The sequence below is a fragment of the Gnatocerus cornutus genome, chromosome 3 (assembly GCF_029298725.1).
Source record: "Gnatocerus cornutus isolate USDA-ARS CGAHR chromosome 3, icGnaCorn1.1, whole genome shotgun sequence".
Lineage (NCBI taxonomy): Eukaryota > Metazoa > Arthropoda > Insecta > Coleoptera > Tenebrionidae > Gnatocerus > Gnatocerus cornutus.
This window is the reverse complement of record NC_142235.1, coordinates 19,037,356-19,056,019: the sequence shown is the minus strand read 5'-3', so window position 1 is coordinate 19,056,019 and position 18,664 is coordinate 19,037,356. Positions and strand designations below refer to the sequence as shown.

General features: G+C 39.5%; 7 protein-coding genes across 10 annotated transcripts; 2 read left to right on the top strand and 5 right to left on the bottom strand.

The window, feature by feature from the left end:
- Positions 1 to 68: 68 nt before the first annotated feature.
- LOC148177794 (GPN-loop GTPase 1) lies at positions 69 to 2,823 on the bottom strand. Of its 2 annotated transcripts, XM_088032623.1 has the most exons (5): positions 2,729 to 2,823; positions 1,225 to 1,414; positions 583 to 1,171; positions 245 to 429; positions 69 to 198 (listed from the first exon to the last, which is right to left on the bottom strand). In XM_088032623.1, the coding sequence occupies exons 2-5, from the start codon at positions 1,385 to 1,387 to the stop codon at positions 89 to 91; spliced, it is 1,047 nt and encodes a 348-aa protein (XP_087888749.1). In that variant the 5' UTR covers positions 1,388 to 1,414; positions 2,729 to 2,823; the 3' UTR covers positions 69 to 88. The 2 variants fall into 2 exon arrangements, with proteins under 2 accessions (XP_087888749.1, XP_087888748.1); XM_088032622.1 differs by lacking the exon at positions 2,729 to 2,823 and having other exon boundaries at positions 1,225 to 1,520.
- LOC148177793 (uncharacterized) lies at positions 2,422 to 8,576 on the top strand. Its single transcript, XM_088032617.1, has 13 exons — positions 2,422 to 2,777; positions 2,821 to 2,951; positions 2,997 to 3,135; positions 3,182 to 3,338; positions 4,810 to 4,920; positions 4,967 to 5,188; positions 5,231 to 5,666; positions 5,713 to 5,858; positions 5,903 to 7,490; positions 7,536 to 7,927; positions 7,973 to 8,184; positions 8,240 to 8,338; positions 8,385 to 8,576. Exons 1-13 carry the CDS (start codon positions 2,669 to 2,671, stop codon positions 8,507 to 8,509), a joined length of 3,867 nt encoding a protein of 1,288 aa, XP_087888743.1. The 5' UTR covers positions 2,422 to 2,668; the 3' UTR covers positions 8,510 to 8,576.
- LOC148177792 (alpha-ketoglutarate-dependent dioxygenase alkB homolog 4) lies at positions 8,550 to 9,626 on the bottom strand. Its single transcript, XM_088032625.1, has one exon. It carries the CDS (start codon positions 9,520 to 9,522, stop codon positions 8,599 to 8,601), a length of 924 nt encoding a protein of 307 aa, XP_087888751.1. The 5' UTR covers positions 9,523 to 9,626; the 3' UTR covers positions 8,550 to 8,598.
- Positions 9,621 to 11,048, top strand: LOC148177791 (sodium/bile acid cotransporter 7-B-like). The gene is made up of 6 exons (XM_088032624.1): positions 9,621 to 9,856; positions 9,900 to 10,119; positions 10,162 to 10,312; positions 10,357 to 10,600; positions 10,650 to 10,775; positions 10,822 to 11,048. The coding sequence occupies exons 1-6, from the start codon at positions 9,745 to 9,747 to the stop codon at positions 10,986 to 10,988; spliced, it is 1,020 nt and encodes a 339-aa protein (XP_087888750.1). The 5' UTR covers positions 9,621 to 9,744; the 3' UTR covers positions 10,989 to 11,048.
- A 164-nt stretch (positions 11,049 to 11,212) lies between these two features.
- Positions 11,213 to 13,544, bottom strand: LOC148177790 (uncharacterized). Of its 2 annotated transcripts, XM_088032621.1 has the most exons (6): positions 13,085 to 13,544; positions 12,680 to 13,035; positions 12,270 to 12,633; positions 11,933 to 12,187; positions 11,467 to 11,886; positions 11,213 to 11,421 (listed from the first exon to the last, which is right to left on the bottom strand). In XM_088032621.1, the coding sequence occupies exons 1-6, from the start codon at positions 13,139 to 13,141 to the stop codon at positions 11,254 to 11,256; spliced, it is 1,620 nt and encodes a 539-aa protein (XP_087888747.1). In that variant the 5' UTR covers positions 13,142 to 13,544; the 3' UTR covers positions 11,213 to 11,253. The 2 variants fall into 2 exon arrangements, with proteins under 2 accessions (XP_087888747.1, XP_087888746.1); XM_088032620.1 differs by having other exon boundaries at positions 11,213 to 11,886.
- Positions 13,545 to 15,378: 1,834 nt separating this feature from the next.
- LOC148177789 (uncharacterized) lies at positions 15,379 to 16,573 on the bottom strand. 2 transcript variants are annotated; one of them, XM_088032476.1, is made up of 2 exons: positions 16,375 to 16,573; positions 15,379 to 16,335 (listed from the first exon to the last, which is right to left on the bottom strand). In XM_088032476.1, exons 1-2 carry the CDS (start codon positions 16,409 to 16,411, stop codon positions 15,584 to 15,586), a joined length of 789 nt encoding a protein of 262 aa, XP_087888602.1. In that variant the 5' UTR covers positions 16,412 to 16,573; the 3' UTR covers positions 15,379 to 15,583. The 2 variants fall into 2 exon arrangements, with proteins under 2 accessions (XP_087888602.1, XP_087888603.1); XM_088032477.1 differs by having other exon boundaries at positions 15,379 to 16,323; positions 16,375 to 16,568.
- A 502-nt stretch (positions 16,574 to 17,075) lies between these two features.
- Positions 17,076 to 18,016, bottom strand: LOC148177788 (uncharacterized). The gene is made up of 3 exons (XM_088032616.1): positions 17,737 to 18,016; positions 17,400 to 17,683; positions 17,076 to 17,211 (listed from the first exon to the last, which is right to left on the bottom strand). The coding sequence occupies exons 2-3, from the start codon at positions 17,681 to 17,683 to the stop codon at positions 17,091 to 17,093; spliced, it is 405 nt and encodes a 134-aa protein (XP_087888742.1). The 5' UTR covers positions 17,737 to 18,016; the 3' UTR covers positions 17,076 to 17,090.
- Between the last annotated feature and the right edge of the window lie 648 nt (positions 18,017 to 18,664).

Below are 18,664 nucleotides of genomic sequence, written 5' to 3'. Positions count from 1 at the left end.
CCACCACCGAACCAGTAAAATTCCTAGATGCTATGTTACGGGGACCAATGAAACGCCACTTTTTTTATTTGAACTTAATTTATTAAAACTACGCCGCTTTCTTTTTCTGCTCCGCTTCCTTCGCCCGTTTGATCTGCATGTCTCTTTGCTGTTGGAGAACTCTCTTAAACGTGTCCATTTCTTCCTCATCTTCAACATCTGCAACCAAACAATAAGAAGAAATCTCTGGTAATAATAAACACACTTTCAAAAGGTGCCTCTTCCCCTTCAGAATCCGAACTGCTTTCGTCTCCCGGCTTCCTTAAAAAAATGTCTGATAATTCCGCCCCTGCAGAGACCGTGAAGCATTGGCTGCTGGAACTATCACCTTGTTCTTGTTTCTTTGTCTCTGCTTCTTTCTTCATCTTCTCCCATTCGCTTCTGTATTCTCTTAAAAGTAACAATTCAGTAAGGAGAAAAGAGAGTCCAAAAATAGATATTTACACAACAAGTGCGGAAAGTGACAAATTTCGCACGAGTTATGTACACTATTTTAACCGTGTGGAAAATCCCACTTTCATATGGGGTCGTAGGAAAACTTACTTTTCGTATAAAACCCGCGCTTCTTCAACGAGTTTGTACAAATCGTCGACCCCCTGCCCCGTGGCCGCACTGACTCCACAAACCTTCAAGTTTCTATAAAACTCGTCTAAAGTTAACGCCATGGATCGCGTGAGATTACTGATATAGCTTTCATCGGCTTCCAGAGCTTGTTGAAACGATTCGAAGTCGTTCATCCAGTCGAGAGCGTAGGAATGATCGACAATATCGATCTTATTCATAACAACGATAAATGGGAGTCGAGTTTTATAGAGAATTGAACACGCATAGAGCATGTTTGACATGAAAGTGACTGGAGAAGTACTTCGCACGCAATCTACGACGTATAAAATTGCAGTTGGTAAAGTTGACGCCAACGTTTCTGTGATTATAGAGCCAGAGACAGACCAAGTGAAAACTTCAATTTGGCCTGGAGTGTCCAAAATACACAGCTCTTGAGGGGTTTTCTCTATGTAACTAATAACATCGGAGAATTTCGTTGAAAATAGGTTCAGAGACGTGACGATAGCCCCGTTTGGGCCGAGTTTGTACTGCTTCATAACTTCTTTGTAGTTAACAGTGTCTCTGATATCTAAAATTCAAAGACAAACTTCACGTGGATCAAGACTTATGTTGACTACTCACCAATGTTGGCAAAATACGGTAAATTCAAGCAGGCCGGGTCTAAATTAACGACGTAGGGCTTCTTTGGGGAGTTTGTCAATCGTGTGACTAAAGATGTTTTACCAGATCCTGCCATTCCGAGGACTATTAAACAAACGGGGCCTTTCGTGGGGGCTTCTGCCATGGTCTTCACGGGTGAGTCAAAAACTAACTTGAAATGAGACAAACATGAAAGGTGAGGTTAGAAAATTGAATTTTTTGACTTTTAAGGGGTGGCGCCATCTGTCGGGATTTGCGAGAACTTGGGAAGACATAGGCGTCCCTTCTAATTTTTTTGACTTCAGAGGCGGAGGTAATCTTCAGATTGAATTTCTTTGGGTATATTTTCTCCAAGAACTTGATATAGTTTCTTAAGATCCTGATAGAAATAGGATGGATAATAATGGAAAATTTCGTAGGTTAAGTTCACTCAATGCTTCCTCAATCTTAAAAAAGGCACTAAGTTCTATGTTGCGACTGTGGTGCACAAAAGAATAAAAATGTTGAAATTTTGAAAAATGCTTTCATATCTCAAAAATGGTAACTCCTACAAAAAATATTACGAGATCTTTTATGTGGCAAATTTGATAAGGTACAATTTTCATAATAAGTATTTTTGCCATTGGAATCACCAGTGCCAAGATATTTGCAAAAATTTGTTTTCTTTGACATTTACCACCGCGTAACTTTTTTAGCAGCAGATGGAGACTTTTGACATTTTGTTTGGAGCAATAAAATAAGCGTCCACAAAAAAAAGCCTAATGGGAGCTATTTTGAGCTTTTAAAAATGTTGTGCCTATTGTGCCTAACGAAAGCAGGGGAAAAGTAGGAAAGAAATAATTTTCGTGGACAGTGAAGATGCCCAATCTCTGAAAAACGACAAAGATGACTAAGAAACAGCAAGAAACTAGAAAAGGTGAAGAAACCAAAGAAGATTGAAAAAAAATTGGATAATAAAAAAAGAAATCAAAAAACAAGAGAATGTCCCAAGGTCGTCAAGTGGCACAGAATTCAATAATTATTTGTCCAATCAATTATCTAATTTCAATATTAGTAGGCACGACTCAAACTTCCGGAATCTTCGTGAAACTGCGGCACCAAGTTAACATTCCTCCGAGCGCCTGATAAATTTATGACGACTGAATTACGACACCAATTGCGCCGCTACTGTGGTCGTGTTAACAAGAAAATACTATAATTGCGCAACAGTGTAATTACGAATATTATTGCGGAAGACCTTGACTTCGATGGATCATTTTTTGATATGTGTCTGCCAGTCATGTTTCATAATCAACGAGCTTCCAGAAAATGTGCACCTGATAATAAATACGAGTGTGCTTTCAATTTTAAGTAGATAAACACTATCTGCCTTATCTTAACTCCATCAGACATTGTCTCTTCAGATTTACTCGTGAACTTGTAAACGATGGAATTTTTCGATTTAATTTATTACACAACTTTATTCTTCATTCCGATCGCGCCTTACTTTTTATTCTTCAAGTATTCAGGACAGCGGCGCTTCTTCACCAACAGAGGTAAGCACCACTCACCACTCCCCACACTAAGAAGCGATTTCAGATTGGCTGTACCACTGCAAACTATTTCTGGCAACTCCCGCCATTAAAAGGTACCAAACCAAATGTCAACAGTCCCTCGACGAAGAAACGAAGAAAACCCTCGAAAATCCCAAAGAAATCAAATCAGATATTGTAAGAAAAACGATTTTTTTTCGACACCAACCACCTTGTTTTCAGTACGACGACAACCACTTCATATACGGGGTGGACCAGAAAGGTAACAGCTTGTCGCTGCGGTTCACAGTTCGCGCAGGTCTAGTCGCCGAGGTGTTTCTTTGTTTGCGCTTGGCAACAGGCACGACGTACGCTTTCCCAGGTAAAAAAAAATAGTTTAATGTTGCGACAATTATCGAAGTTCACAGGTGAGAAAACGAAATTGTACTCCATATCAAGATGGCAGTGGAAAACAAAAGATCTACACATCGAGATCCTCGAACCTTTCAAACGATTGAGGGTTGCGTTCAACGGTCTCCTTATCAACGCCAACCAGGACGTGGAGCACGTTCAGTTCCACTTTATGTAAGTTAGAAAAACCACCCCGTATATTAAGTCATTACCGCCAAGTGTCCTATGTGTAGGACAGTTAGTTTACAATCTTTTTAAGTACTTTAGAATTGTTTTTTCTGTATGTTTTAATTTTTACCATAAACTACTGCCTTTTGACTTTCTATTAATATTTTTTTTCAAGCAAATGGTTGTTTCAGTTTTTAACAAAAAAAATTGATTTTCAGTGCATTTGTCACTTCACCGTTTTTAATTTTTTTGCTCTAAAATGATAACTTGAATAATTTGACTTATGGTTTATTACAACTAAAGTTAATTTTTAACAGAGCCACATATTTTGTATATATTTTATGCTTTTTGTATAGTAATAATAGGTCGTAAATTATGCTGTCCTATATATAGAACACTGTGCGAATTCGTTAAATTCACAGAAGTGTCTGTGCATTTTTTTTTTGTCAAATTTTTGCATATTGCTTTTCCAATGCAAACAATTTTATTCTTGACTCTAAAGGGGAGGCTAGTCTTCATAGGGGAGGGGGAATGACTATATAACATACTTGGAAACCCAAAAATTGACATACATGGGTAAGATTTTGAAAAATTTACCAAAAGAGAGTTTTTTTAAATTGGTACAAGACGAGACGAGACGAGATTAAAGTGAGGTTATGTGTATGATGATGATGGATGTGTCAGTAGTTGTCAAATTTGAGTGTAATTTAAAAATCATTCATTAATAGCCCATTTTAATGCATGATTTCAGCCGAAAAATCATGCATTAATAGAACACAGAAACAAACGATCACCGTATATAACTACACCTCTATTTATTTAATGAACGTTTCTATATGAATCCGCCTGAATAGGACAGCTTAGAAAAAATAGAAGACAAACACTTTTTTCAAAATTTTTATGTAAGATTACTCAGTTTTCATGCTTTATCAATAAAATTTAGAGGTATTACTACTTTTGACTCGTTTATCAACTGTGCCTAATTTCAATTTGGTTGTGTTAAAAAACAGAATTTAGAAATTTTGATTTCCAAAAATCTACAACATTGTCTTTTAAAACTCCTAACTTTAGAAGTTTCAATACTTTTTCGATGAATTTTGGAGAGGTTACTACTTCTGACTTGTTTGACAAGTGTGCCAAATGACAAATTGATTGAGTCAAAAAGACAAAATTTAGAAATTTAGATTTCCAAAAATTTCAAAATTTTTATTAAAAATCGTAACTTCAAAAGTTTTCATGCTTTATCGATGAAATTAAAAGGAATTACTGCTTTTGACTCGTTTATAAACTGTGCCTAATTTCAAATTGATTGTTTATAAAAAACAGAGTTTAGAAATTTTGATGATTTCCAAAAATCTACAAAATTTAGTACAAAATTTTATACACTATCTAAATTAAACATCATATGTACAATTTATGAAAAAAAAAATTTCTGGTAGTGGGCGTTATTGGGTTAACACTTTGTGCGTGTTTACAGATGGACTGCTGCCGGGGCCCCCCAATTCTACCCCCAAGACGCCACCACAGGCCTGCTGGCGGACGCTCTGGCTCGTGAAAAATGGCGAGACGGCGACTGGATCTCCCTTCTGTAAAATCCTCCCCGTTCGTTACGTCTGTATTTAACTTCTTTTTAGAGGTGACGAAAGAGGCTACGAACAGTTCGGAGCCCTGCGAGGTTTTGTCAAAGGCGACTCGTTTCCCGACGACTTACTACTAAACTTACCCTCTTCCCGAACCAGATTTTGGTGTACTGCGGAAAAGGTGGCTATGGATCGCGTCGTTCATTTGTTTATCGCGGGGAGAGACGGCGCGCTGATCAGTTTCTGGGCCAAAGCGCTGAGGAACGGATGCAAAGAGTAAGTCACCTCTTTGACCATATCAAACCACACCATCTTTAGGTTACAGTATGGAAATGTCATACTGAATAATAGTACGGTTCTACCAATCACCACCTCGGATTTCCGGTTGGACCAAGTGGGGTTCAATAAGAACCTCCCTGCGCTGTTCTCCATACAAATACGAGTGAACCAAAAAGAATTCAGAAGCGTCCTCCATGTCAACACCTCCAAGAATCACGTGACTCCTGAACTATCAAACACTCCAGCGGACTGCGATCTAAACACGCAACAAGGGAAATCATTGGTGGAATTCTGGTACCGCGGTCCTGGCAAAGAACCCGAGGAGTCACTTCCTCCACTTTTGCTCGAAAGTACCACGAAAATTATACCCACTTGTTACGTGTCGAGGTTCTCTGACGAAAACTCGAAGATTGTTGGTCTGACAGGAGGCAAAGGTTGCTCTTTGGCGATGCTAACATCCCTCAACAGTACCGAGGTAAGACGCTTTAATTCGACGACTCCTCTTCATGTATCTTCCTTAGTTCATCGTCCCTGATGGCTTCATCGTAACAGTAAACTCCTTCACCAAGCAACTGGAGAGCAACTTCAATTTAAAGAAAACCGTTGCGATCCTTGAAGACATTTGTTGTGGTCGTACCAAAGGCCATCTAGAAGAAGCCTGCGCCGAGTAAGTTTAATTTTTCCGTTCTCTTGCTTCATTTTCCCCCGTAGAACCGTGAAGATCTTCCAAAAGACGCAAATGCTCCCTGAAATCAAAACCGCGATCATCACCGCCCTTCGTGGCATCAAAACCATTCCATCCCTTCCGTCCGACGCTTGGGCCGTTCGGTCTTCAGCCATCGGTGAAGACTCTGAAGAACTTTCCGCTGCTGGTCAAAACGAGACTTTCTTAGGATGCACCACCCCTGACGATGTCATCAAGTCAGTTTCCTCCTGTTGGGCGTCCCTTTTCACGTACCAAAGTGTTCAGTACCGCCACAAACACGGTCTACCTGTATCATCGCAGATGGCTGTGGTGGTCCAAAGGATGATCCCGGCAGATTGCGCGGGTGTTCTCTTCACTTGCCACCCCTCCACTGGAAGCCCCGCCCAAATTGTCATCACTGCCAACCACGGATTGGGCGAGAGTGTCGTGTCGGGGCGGAGCGAACCTGACACTGTTATTTTGGAAAGAACGTTCGATAATGATGTTACGATCAAATCGAAGACGTTGGGGTCAAAACAGAAGATGATAAAGATGGTGATTGGAGGTGTTGAAGAGGTGGAGGGAATAGAAGAGTTCAGTATTAGCGACAACCAAGCGTTGGAGTTGGGAAAAGTGGGCGTGTTCCTGGAGGAGAAGTTCGGCGGAGCGCGGGATATAGAGTGGGGATACTACCAAGGGAGGCTGTTTCTTCTTCAATCCCGCCCAGTTACCACCTTAAGTGCGTGGAGTAACTACGAGTTGTCACATGAGTTTGACGTGCCGGTGTTGGGGGAGGACAACGTCTTCACGCTTGCCAACATAGGGGAAGTACTCCCTGGAGCTTGTTCGATTCTGACGCTGTCAACCACCGCGCAGGCGCTCGATTTGGCCATTCAAAAGAGCATGGAACTGAGGGAGGATCCTCACGCTTTCAAGTGTTTGTCGATTTTCCAACACCACTTATTCCTCGACGTCGTCAGCGGCATCCATAGAAGAGTCGAGAAGAAAATCTCGATCATGTCGAAAATCACGGATTTGGCGATTTTCGGCCACTCCATCTTAAACGAACAGATCCACCAGCTGGCTTTCACGCGCTTCGGGTATTTAACACCTCGCCAACAACTCCACGACTTGTTCGTCATGATGTATTTGATGTGGAAGAACAAAGAACACACAGAGATATGCACAAACCTGGCGAGAAATACAAATGCGGGCATCGACGAAACTCGCGATAATATCAAAGAAATCTACGCGAAAACCGAAAAACTCGTGGAAAAACTAACACAAATCGCCTATTACCACTGTTTAACCACAAGAACTTCCATAATTTACCAGTTTTTGGCCATGATGACCCTTGCAGAAAACAACGAAGACTTTAACAACGACCACTACAACGACGTCGCGATGTTACTGGCGTCGTGCGATGACGTCGTCTCGGCCGAAATCCCCAACACACTTGCGAGTATTGCTAAAACCCTCCAAGCAAACCACGGCGATGAGTTCGCGAAAATCAAACCCGAAGAAGGACGGAAGTGGATGGAGAGTAACGTGCCGGAAACAGCGAAAATGTTTGAGGAGTTTCTGGTGGATCATGGTCATCGAGCTCTGCGCGAGGTGAGTCAAATTAGTGCGCTCTAAATCGATCTAATTTCTTCTTAGTTCGACATCTCCAAGCCCACCTGGAGCTCGAACCCGAGCGACGTCATCAAAATGCTCCAAACCAACTGCAAGACGAACTTCTCCAAACAAGAGAAAGTAACAAAATCCGTTGATGAAGTCATTGCCGGTCTTGTCTCCCCGAAAAAGTCGCAAACTCGGAGAATCTTGAAGTTCTTGATGAAAAAAAGCAGAACCGCGGTGGGTCTGCGCGAACAAACGAAGTCCGAAACAATCAGATTTGTGAATAAAATTCGACTCGCTTATAAGTTTCTCGGTGAGAAGTTGGCGTTAGCTGGTGTCATTCCAGACCCTGAGCTAATTTCGCACTTATCACATTACGAAATCGGTCAAATTATAGACGGGGGTGACCGGAGTCCGGTCCTGATCATTAAGTAAGATCGAATTTGGGATAATCCCCGCTGAAGGTGTGATTTTAGAGCCACGAAACGACAGAAATTGTATCCGAAATGGGACCAACTGAAGTTTCCTGAAATATCCTACGGGATTCCCCGACAGGAAAATCGCGAGTTTGTCCCCAGGACCGGGACAGGGAAAGTTAAGTGTGAAGGAACCCCTGTTTGCACGGGAATAATCCAAGCTAGGGCTTGCGTCATCACTGACTTAGCTGAAATTGACCAATTACAAGACGGTACGTGAGAAGACACGCCCATTGCGTCATTACTAACCAATTGAATGGTTTATAGGTGACGTACTTATAACGTATTGTACGGATATCGCGTGGTCGCCTTACTTCCCGATGTTGGGAGGTATTGTCACAGAGCTTGGAGGATTAGTTTCGCACGGTATAACACAATTTATCGCAATTTGAAGATTTAACGATTGTTGCAGGGGCTGTGATCGCTAGAGAATATGGACTACCCTGTATAGTAGGGGCCCAGGCAGCAACCAAGACTTTTAAAACTGGTGACGTTGTAGTGCTCTCTGGGAAAAACGGAACAATTGAATTGGTTTAAACTCGCCATAAAAAGGGTGACAAGAAAAAAACACTTCTAATTTTTAAACTTAATATAATATCACAATAAAACAATTGTATTTTTGACAATCAGGACTCCCAGAACTGTTGGGCTCGCCCTAAAATAGTCCTCCCTTCTTTGTATTTCTCACCCCCTGGCAAATACATCGGGGTGAATTCCCTGTAGGCTAAACAAACCCTTCGTTCCTTGATATCCTCCCTTAGAACCTGATGCTCCCAGTCGTACCTCGCTGAATTATATAGTACCAACAGCGACCGGTTTGGCATTGGTATCCTCACAACGGGGTACCTCTTATCTTCTTCATGGTACCTAACATGGTAGGGATCTCCAGTGGGGTTGAGCCCCCCACTTTGGTTTAAAACAGAGGGGTAAGTACCCACCAAATGTAGGTTATAGTGGGTACTTTTCTTATTGTACGTCATTGTTAAAACAGAATCTGATAACAAGTTCACGGTGACTATTCTTTCGCCCCAAATCCAACAGTCATCAATGTGGGGATCAATAGAGGCCCCTCTTTCTGGATCATATTCCAAAGAACACTGTTCAATGGTGTGAAAACCTTTGAGGATTGGAACGTCTTGGAGTTTCTCTTGCACGAATTTCGAGAACTTTGGGAAACCACTGAAAGTACCTTCTTTGAGTTTGTTCTTTTTGAAGTTGCATTTTGGACCAAAATTCTGCTTCCTGCGCCCACTCTGAGAGAGGTCCCAGGAGGTACCATCAATCCCCCCCATCAAATCTTCTTCCTCTGTCGCGGTTATAAAATCAAGCTCAATAAAAACACCGGGAAACTCAATGGGTTGGCCTTTATGGTCCGGGTGCTGTTTATACTCATCCATGTCCCATCCAGGGTACGCTTTGTTACAATACGGACAGAAAACATAACTGTTGCTTCTCTCCACTTCAAAGCTTTTCGCCGATATGCAGTAGTCTTTCTCGCAGATTAAACAGGTTCTGCAGCCCTTGCAGCCACACGGTCGCGGGGTGTCCATAACCTCAAAAACTTGACAACTCGTTTTCCACTAAACTTGTGATCTTGGAAAAACACAAGAAAACTCGTTGTGATTGGTGGACGAACTAACCAACACTACAACTCCGGTGGAATTAGCAATGTCCAAATATAACCTAAAAACACAACAATGGCACGTACTCTGATAATTGTAAATATCTAATCGGGACGAAATCACAATGAGAATTTTACAATTTTTGTAACAATGACCCGTCGCATTACCATCGACGAGTTTCTGCGGAAGCATTGGCTTCTGGTGGGCATCCTAGGCTGTATTTTCCTCGCTGGGATTTACCCGGATCTCGGATCTCAACAAGGTAGCCCCAAATAATCCAATTCTTGTAAAAACGTCACTTTTAGGGCCGCTGCGTACTCAATACTCCGTCAAATATGGGGCAATCTCTCTCATCTTCTTAATAAGTGGAATCTCCCTAAAAACCGACAACATTTTGCGTACATTCCATCAATACAAACTGCATTTATTTATCCAAGGATTTACATTCGTTTTTGTACCGATTTTCGCCCAGTTATTCGTGAAAATCTTGGCGCTGTTTGGCATCAACACCTGGGTCCTTACAGGGTGAGTTCCGCCAACAGAGCGACTCTAATAAAAGTGTTGTAGTCTGATAACCGTAGCCTGTATGCCGCCCCCCGTATCAAGCGCGGTGATTTTAACCAGGACGGCGCGGGGTAACGAAACAGCGGCGATTTTTAATTCAGTTCTGGGGAGTTTTCTGGGGATTATAATAACCCCATTGTTACTCCTCCTCAATGTAAGTAAGTCGGAGCGCTGGAGATTAATGCCTGTGATTTGTAGTTGGGTTTTACGACTGTCGTCCCGTTGTTTGGGACAATTATTCAGCTCACCACGACGGTGCTTATCCCGTTGTTTCTGGGACAAATTATAAGAAACTTTAGTAGGTTTAATGTACATTCGGTACCACTGAACACCATAGGACAGTGCGCGCTGTTGTTTGTGATTTACACAACGTTTTGTGATACTTTTAAAACGCCTGAGCCCCACATTAGCGCTCCTGATGTCCTTATCACAGTCTTCTCAGGTAGTTTGATTGATTATTGGGCTACAATTGGGTAATTGTATGATTTCAGTCCTTTTTATGCAAATGGCTTTGATGGGGATAAGTTACTCCATCGCGCAGTGCTTCAACAAGTCGTTCAACCGGCAAGACACAGTGGCTACAATGTTTTGTTCCTCACACAAATCATTAACTTTAGGTGAAATTATTTAGATGGTAAAAATGGTACTTACGCAGTCTTGCAGGCATTCCAATCTTGAGGATAATGTTCCATGGGTATTCCCATATGAGCCAGGTTAGCTTGCCATTGCTGGTCTACCACCCCACGCAGATTATTCTTGGAGGGATGCTGGTATCCCAACTCAGAGACTGGGTGCAATCACACAACAGTGGGAAACGACCTCCGGTGTGACCTCACTAATTTATTTATTGTTTCCTACTAATTGTAGGAATAAATCGTTTTTAAAACCGACACTTTTCAAACTCAACTAATTTTTCCGTTGACAGACAGCACTACCAACCCTACCAACAGAATCCCCCAGGAAATCACCAGAAAATCATGGGCGTTTGTTAGTGGCTTAATTTGTCAATGTTAGTTGCATTGGTCGAGTGCGCGCGAAATTCAAACACAGCGTCTCGTTACCTGTTTATTTTACTATTGTTTTTAAGTATAACAATTACACTCTTTTCGTGGGCTGTGGCATGTCGACTTTGGACTCAACGGGTGTGAGTACTCCGCTCGTTTTGTGTTTCGGTTTCTTCCTTCTTTGCTTCTTCTTGAGTAGGTCTGCCGGGCATTTTAGGGTCCCCTCAGGTCGCCGTTTCTTGCAACGATCTTCCATCACCTGTGAAAACTTATTTAGACACTCGTGGTAAGTGGTGAGTCGTACTTCTTTGTCTACAGTCATGTCGATGTAGGGACACTTTCGATTTTGCGTGTCTTCGAAGTCTCCGCTCAAACTGTACTCTTCTGAAGATTGGCCGAGGGTTTGTTTGCAGCCTCCTCCACAGGGTCCGGGACAGTCCTTGATCTTGGGCTTTCTCTTCTTTTTCGGACAACCTTGCTCCGACTTTTCTTCGATTTTCTCAGCGGGGAACTTGAATTTCTTGCATTTCTCTTTGACTTTCTTGCACTTATCGGTTTCACTGGCTAGAAGGGTTTGTATTTCTTCGCCTGGGACGGGAGTGCCCTCCACTAACTCCGTAAAAGGATTGCATTTCTTCGTCGGCTTCCTCTTCTCTTCTTCTTCTTTCTTTTTTTCTTCTTTAGTGAGCGGGCATCGGCGGTTTTTCGGTCTTTCACATTTTGGCTGTAAAATCGGTGTTATTTTCATTTCTTTTGGAAAAGAGTCGTACTTTACGCAGATCGCATTGCATGGCGTCGGGAGATTCTTCTCCGCCTTCCTTCTTCTGGCATTCCATCTCCAGCCCGCTTCGCCGCAGCATCATTGGATTAGCCGCAGTGTGAACGTTCTTCTTTTGAGGTTTGAAATTGGGATTATCTTCGGCTTTCCACGGACATAATTTGCACTCTGATGGTTTTTCTTCGATGTCTTCGTGACAGAACTCGCTGTAAGCAGGATAAGGAGCGTCTTGTTTTTTGCAGAGTTTCTAGAAAAGAAAACGCAAAGTGTTAAAGACAATTTTATTCAACACGAGACAATTATAATTCTATCGAAAGCACATCACATACGCTTTTGGCGAGACGATCACACTTGGTGCGAGCTCTTGGAGGACAACACGGCGCAGTCATCTTCGGACAGATGGATTTGGGTTTGCCCACTCTCTTACACCTGCTGGGGTCTTTATGAACTGTTTTTTTGGAATACCATCTCTTAATTTCCGTCATCGGCTGGTGGAAATTAGACGCGGATTGATTCGTGCTGTTGGAGAGCCCGATTTGGCTCTTGGCATCCGCCAGCATTTGCTCGGCTTTTTCATCATCCGCTACAGTTCTCGACGGCATCATCTTCACCGGCTCAGGAAACGGATTGGCTAACTTCATACTCTTCAACGGGAGGGTGACGTTGGCGCAGGTTTTCGACTCTTGGAACTTCCTGAAGGAAAAATTACCACCAACTCCTTTTCTTCGTGCGTACAAACCTGTAATTCTGCGTGTTGCTATGCCTCTGGCTGATCTTCATCTCCTCCGAAGGCTCAGGGTCTGGATTAACCAACACGTTCTTCTCCATCTGCCTTTGGAAGTATTCCGGCAACATCGCCGGTTGCAGCTGCTGCTGCTCAATCGCAGTCTTCACCACTTGATCCTGATGGTTATCGATGTCACCAATCCGCGGCCGTTCTAAAGTGGTCGTGCGTGGTTGACACACATTATACCGGAAGTTCGTTTTTTTAGAATCGTCGGATACTTCCGGTGGTTTCGCCGCCTCTTCTGATTGTTCAGTCGCAGGGCGAGTTGCTGGGGTCATTTCGAATCTGTACGAGAAAAGTCTACGAAACTGGAGAAAACTTTATTATTTTAGGGAAATTTAAGAGGTTTTCACTCACATTTTGGAGGACATTACTGTTAATTTTATCTATTGAGCGTAGAGCTGGGATTTTCATCTTGAATGCCAAAATTGTGTGGATAAAATTCTAAAAGATGACAAAACAAAACATTGTAAACAAATTTACCTTGGCGACGGAGGCAGAGCACGCTAAGAAATTTTCTCGAGAACAACAGGCGATCTGATTTGCGCTGGATTAGAGAGATTTTAGGGGTGTAAAGTCCGTTCTAGAGTGAACCGAATTTGATTTATGACCGGTTTTGAAAATAATAGCACCCTTGGTTTACAGACCTCTGCTTCGATTTGTGTGGAAAAGCAAAAGGATTTGCAAGTACTCTGACCGTAAAATAATTGGGGTTCTAACCACAGTACTTGATTCTTAAATTTTGTTATTTATGACAGGTACTGACTTAGAATATTTATAATATTTTTGAAACAATAATAATAATTATTTAATGCTTCATCAAACTCTTATTAATTTGTAATACGTCTTCATCGCATGCTAATATTGCAATTTTTTTGTATGTCTTCTCTATAAAAGTTTTTATTACCAGTGACAATTTTGTTATGATTTTTTTAATAGTAATAAAACGATTCTTTTTAGTATATGTACAGCTGCTTTCTGTTCTTTTAACTAGATTATGTTGAGATTTTCGTTATCCCTAAAAATAAAAATTCTAAAATTCTTCTCTTTTGCTCTATAATTTTGTAATTTGGCTTAATTGATAAGCAGATCTAAGATAGTAGTTTCCCTAAATTTAGTTCAAGTAGCATCAAAATTACAAGAATTACAAATTTAATTGGAAAATGTCGGAATTTTCGATCGCTCTATAAATAAAATTTTCTAAAAACTTTCTCTTTTGCTCTAAAATTCTGTAATTTGGCACAATTATTAAGTGGATCTAAAATAGCAATTCCCCTCAAATTCTGTTCAAATACCATGTTAAATTACGGGAATTACAAATTTAACTAGAATATCGTTTGCTCTAAAAATATATTTTTTTTAAATTTATCTCGTTTGCTCTATGATTTTGTAATTTGGCACTATGAATAAGCGAGTCTCAAATAGCAATTCTTCCAAATTTAGTTCGAAAATAGGATTAAAATTACAAGAATTACATATTTAACTGGAATATGTCGCGATTATCGTTCGCTCTAAAAATAAAAATTTCAAAATTTTTTCTCCTTCGCTCTATAATTTTGTAATTTGGCACAATTAATAAGTAGGTTTGAAATAGCAATCCACTTGAATTTAGTTCGAATAGGATCAAAATTGCGAAAATTACAAATTTGACTAAAATAATGTTGAATTTTCGTTCGCCCTCAAAATCAAAATTTCTAAAAAATGTCTCTTTTGCTCTATAATTCTGTAATTTGGCACAATTAATGAGTGAGTCTAAAATAGCAATCCCCCCAAATTTCGTTCGAATAGAATTTAAATTACGGGAATTACAAATTAAATACAATATGTCGAAATTTTCGTTCGCTCTCAAAATAAAAATTTCTAAAATTTTTCTCTTTTGCTCTATAATTTTGTAATTTGGCACAATTAATAAGTGAGTCTGAAATAGCAATCCTCTTAAATTTAGTTAGAATCGAATCAAAATTACGAGAATTACAAATTTAACTAAAATATGTCGAGATTTTCGTCCGCTCTCAAAATAAAAATTTCTAAAATTTTTCTCTGTTGCTCTATAATTCTGTAATTTGGCACAATTAATGAATGCGTCTAAAATAGCAATCCCTTTAAATTTTGTTCGAATAGCATTTAAATCAGGGGAATTACAAATGTAACTAGAATATCGTTTGCTCTCAAAATAAAAATTTCTAAAATTTTTCTCTTTTGCTCTATAATTTTGTAATTTGGCACAATTAATAAGTTAGTTTGAAATAGCAATCCTTTTAAGTTTAGTTAGAATAGGATCAAAATTGCGAGAATTACAAATTTAACTACAATATGTGGAGATTTTCGTTTGCTCCAAAAATAACAATTTCTAAAATTTTTCTCTTTTGCTCTATAATTTTGTAATTTGGTACAATTAATAAGCGGATATAAAACAATAATCCCCCCAAATTTAGTTCGAATTGCATCAAAATTGCGAGAATTACAAATTTAACTAGAAAATTTTCTAAAATTTTTTTCATGCTTTATAATTAAACTGGGGGTAAATTGCATTGGGGACGAATTGTCGGCGACGAACTGGTCATATCCCGGCCCATATGGGTGCGCCCATGGAGGAATACCTACCATTGTATACAAAAAACTAACATTTTTTTCCAAAAAAAGTCTCAAAACTATTTTGTAACACTTTTTATTACAATTATTTTAAAGGCACTGAAAAGTACACATTTTATTACTAACTTACGGCTCTGTTTTTAGTCACGGCCGGAAGTTGGCGCTTGTCACACCTTCGACAAAGTATAGTATGTAACACGTTACATAATGTTGAATGCCGTTGGAGATGATAAAAACAAAACAAATCAACGAAATGTTCACCAGTTAGTTTTTTCTGTTTTTAACTCTGCTTTTGTTTCCGAATTTTAACTCCAAATGTTTTCTTGTGGTAAAATGCTTCTTTAAATTCGACTTTACACATGTTTTATAGTTACAAATATTACATTCCAGTCTAATTTCAATTTTTTCATGCAACTCTCTAGATTGTATATGTTCCTTTAAACTTTGTTTATACTTCGTTCTAAAAGAGCACTTGTGACATTTGTACCCCAAAATTTCATCCCCAGTCAAATGTTTCTCCCGTCTGTGCTCCACCAAGCTTTGCCCTTGTCCATATTTCGTTTGAAAATCGCATATATCACATTTAAGCCACTGAATTTCTACACATTTCAAATTTTTCTGGATTTTGCGCCTCCAGAATTGAATCACATTTTTATTCAAACGTTTCTTCCTATTTGCGCGGCAATTTGACTCGTGTTTATACCCGTCCAACATGAAATAACTCTCAAAACTGCAATTTTTACAATTATAAAGTTTCTCTTCCATAAACTCTTCCTGCTGCGTGTGAAACACCCGGAAATGGTTTTTTAGCATCACTGCAGTGTCTCCTGTAAATTTGCAGTCTGTACAACGAAACATTTCTATAGAATCACAACAGTTGAACTCTTGGAGACCTTCTTCGTGGCGTCTTACATGGCTGGCCATCGAGACCATGGAAGTGGTCCAAAACTTGCAGACGCTGCAGCGGTGAATCGGTTTTTTGGGGTCCATGGGGACAACTGGACCTGTGATGGCATCTTTAACAACTCTCGCAATTTTTACGCAATTATACTCACCAGAAGGGCTGAACGAAGTGATATTTTGACTGAACATAACCTCACTAAAAGTTTTTGAGCGACAGCTGCAAAGTGACAGATACAAGCGAACCAATGAGAGAGAAGTGACAGACGCAAGCGAGCCAATGAGGGAATGCCAAAAACGCGGAGAATTCGAATTCGAACATACGCAAAATTATTATTCACAATTATTCATTATAGCTAACTACTAGTAAGGCCCCTTTATAACACAATACATTTTAATGCTTTTAGCCTGATTTTCAAAGTAACTTTTAAAAAGTTAAAATTTTTAAAGAATTCGCCCGGTTTTTCTGTCACCCTTTTTTTAAAAAGTTAAAATTTAAGAAATATATCTTGTTTTATCAAACATGAATACGGTTATGTCCAAACAAATTTCAAAAACACTTAAAATTAGGAATTTTACCTTGTGTTAAAGACTTTTTTTCCTGTTAGGCCCACATCATTTTTTTAGCAAATATACTATGCTGCTCAAAGTACTTTCTTTTAAGTTAAAATTTTAAGAAAGCTACCGTTTTTCTGTCGGGTCACTTCAGCACAAAAATGAATACGGTTTCAGGCAAACAAATTCACCTTTGAAAACACTTAAAATTCGCCTTTTTGCCTTGTTATTTTTTTGTTGGGTTACTTCAGCGAAACGTTTGTTATTGTGATTCCTCTATAATAATAATAAAATATTATCTAGTACTTATTTTTTTTTATTCTGAGCTTAATGTTGATGAAAAAACAGTTGTTATGGATGATGCTGGACTCTTTGGGGGAGATGGTGTCTCCGAAGATGCTGGCGAGGGACATGGTGCATCAATCCCTGGCGTGTAACTGTAAAAAAATACAGTTTGTATTGTATTGTATGGGTTATACAATATACAAACGCAAGATGTTATTTTTAATACTATAATGCTACTTTAAATTCACATCTATTTTATTTAATGAATAATTTTTTCCTTGTGGTTTTTTAAACAACTTTAAAACTGTTATAAATTGAAAAGTAGAGAAATTTTTCTTACTTAACACTTCTGCAAAATGCCTCCATTGCTTCTGGAGACCCAAACTTTAGGATCACAAGTTTCTTATTTCTTAGTTGAATGCGTAATTGGTCTCCATCTATGCAGCTAATCACAATTATTTCATCCTTATAGTAAAATCCATCGTAAATCGCATTGAACGAGTTAAACGTGACGGCGGTTTTTAGAATCGACATCCATACATCCGTCTCTGGAAAACCATCGAACCTGATAGTGAGATTTTTGAACACACTCATCTCGGCCACTCGTTGTTTTAGTCTGACCATCTAGTCGAAAGAAAACAGATTTAACTAAAAACATTAACAAAAAAGGAACGTACCTTGCTTTTTTGTTTTATAAGAAAAACTCTTCCCCACTGCACACGTGAACAACGAACAGCGTATGGCGCATAGATTATGATGCTCAGGGTTTGTCAGCTCGGGCTAAAAATTTGGTACCATGTAGTAATTATGAAGATTAAGAGAGGGCGCTTTATGGGGAAATGCAAAATGGAAATGCAGTTGCCAGTTTGCAAAAATAATCTGTTAACTAGACGCGTTTTACTCTGTAAAAAATAGAAATAATAAAACTCGTTAATACACGATCATCGGAAATAAAAGTTAATATGTATAAGGAGGTACGTACATACTTAAAGTCCGTTTTTTTATTAAAAAACCACCAACATGGCACTCTCCTACCACTTTACAACCGGCAACGTCGTTGATGGTGACTTTTTGGTGTTAAAATCAAATAGGTTAGTTGCCTAATTGACAATTTGATTACACAAAACGGCCTTTCAGGCTGTGCCGAGTTTTTTCACTATTAAATCATTTGATTTGCAATCCAACAGGCTGTAAAAGAAACGTTTTTAACGGAAACACTGCCAAATTTTTAGAAATGTCAAAAATTTGACAACTATTTTCTCACCAAAAATCTCCCTAGGCAACGTTGCCGGTTGTAATGCAGGGGAAGATTGCGGTGTTGGTGGTTTAAAAAAAAAATGGACTTTACTGTTGTTAGTGTGACACTTGATTTAATTTGTTATAATATTCCTTTAATAGGAGAATGAATATCAAATATGTGCAACATGTCAATATAAAAAAAAATCCTGGCCCCATGAAGCTTGGCTGATTCATTCAACTCTTTCAATTTATCAACAAGTTTTTAATCAACTTCGTACAATCTTAGTCTAGCATTTCGTCGTCTAAGCGGCAACATCCGCTATCTCAGTTGTGAAAATATTTTATTTCTACTTTTTCTCAGATGAA

What these genes read in the sequence shown, in the direction of transcription:
- LOC148177794 (XM_088032623.1), bottom strand. Translation starts at nt 1,387, where the DNA reads ATGGCAGAAGCCCCCACGAAAGGCCCCGTTTGTTTAATAGTCCTCGGA. An exon ending in ACCGTATTTTGCCAACATTG is followed by an intron (nt 1,172 to 1,224) that starts GTGAGTAGTCAA and finishes TTTGAATTTTAG; the next exon opens with ATATCAGAGACACTGTTAAC. An exon ending in GGAAGAGGCACCTTTTGAAA is followed by an intron (nt 199 to 244) that starts GTGTGTTTATTA and finishes GTTTGGTTGCAG; the next exon opens with ATGTTGAAGATGAGGAAGAA.
- LOC148177793 (XM_088032617.1), top strand. Translation starts at nt 2,669, where the DNA reads ATGGAATTTTTCGATTTAATTTATTACACAACTTTATTCTTCATTCCG. An exon ending in GGCGACTGGATCTCCCTTCT is followed by an intron (nt 4,921 to 4,966) that starts GTAAAATCCTCC and finishes ACTTCTTTTTAG; the next exon opens with AGGTGACGAAAGAGGCTACG. An exon ending in CTAGAAGAAGCCTGCGCCGA is followed by an intron (nt 5,859 to 5,902) that starts GTAAGTTTAATT and finishes TTTCCCCCGTAG; the next exon opens with AACCGTGAAGATCTTCCAAA.
- LOC148177792 (XM_088032625.1), bottom strand. Translation starts at nt 9,522, where the DNA reads ATGGACACCCCGCGACCGTGTGGCTGCAAGGGCTGCAGAACCTGTTTA.
- LOC148177791 (XM_088032624.1), top strand. Translation starts at nt 9,745, where the DNA reads ATGACCCGTCGCATTACCATCGACGAGTTTCTGCGGAAGCATTGGCTT. An exon ending in AACACCTGGGTCCTTACAGG is followed by an intron (nt 10,120 to 10,161) that starts GTGAGTTCCGCC and finishes AAAGTGTTGTAG; the next exon opens with TCTGATAACCGTAGCCTGTA. An exon ending in CCTTATCACAGTCTTCTCAG is followed by an intron (nt 10,601 to 10,649) that starts GTAGTTTGATTG and finishes GTATGATTTCAG; the next exon opens with TCCTTTTTATGCAAATGGCT.
- LOC148177790 (XM_088032620.1), bottom strand. Translation starts at nt 13,141, where the DNA reads ATGAAAATCCCAGCTCTACGCTCAATAGATAAAATTAACAGTAATGTC. An exon ending in GTGATCGTCTCGCCAAAAGC is followed by an intron (nt 12,188 to 12,269) that starts GTATGTGATGTG and finishes TTTCTTTTCTAG; the next exon opens with AAACTCTGCAAAAAACAAGA. An exon ending in TGCAATGCGATCTGCGTAAA is followed by an intron (nt 11,887 to 11,932) that starts GTACGACTCTTT and finishes CCGATTTTACAG; the next exon opens with CCAAAATGTGAAAGACCGAA.
- LOC148177789 (XM_088032476.1), bottom strand. Translation starts at nt 16,411, where the DNA reads ATGTTCAGTCAAAATATCACTTCGTTCAGCCCTTCTG. An exon ending in CACTTCGTTCAGCCCTTCTG is followed by an intron (nt 16,336 to 16,374) that starts GTGAGTATAATT and finishes GAGTTGTTAAAG; the next exon opens with ATGCCATCACAGGTCCAGTT.
- LOC148177788 (XM_088032616.1), bottom strand. Translation starts at nt 17,683, where the DNA reads ATGGTCAGACTAAAACAACGAGTGGCCGAGATGAGTGTGTTCAAAAAT. An exon ending in GCATTTTGCAGAAGTGTTAA is followed by an intron (nt 17,212 to 17,399) that starts GTAAGAAAAATT and finishes ATTTTTTTACAG; the next exon opens with TTACACGCCAGGGATTGATG.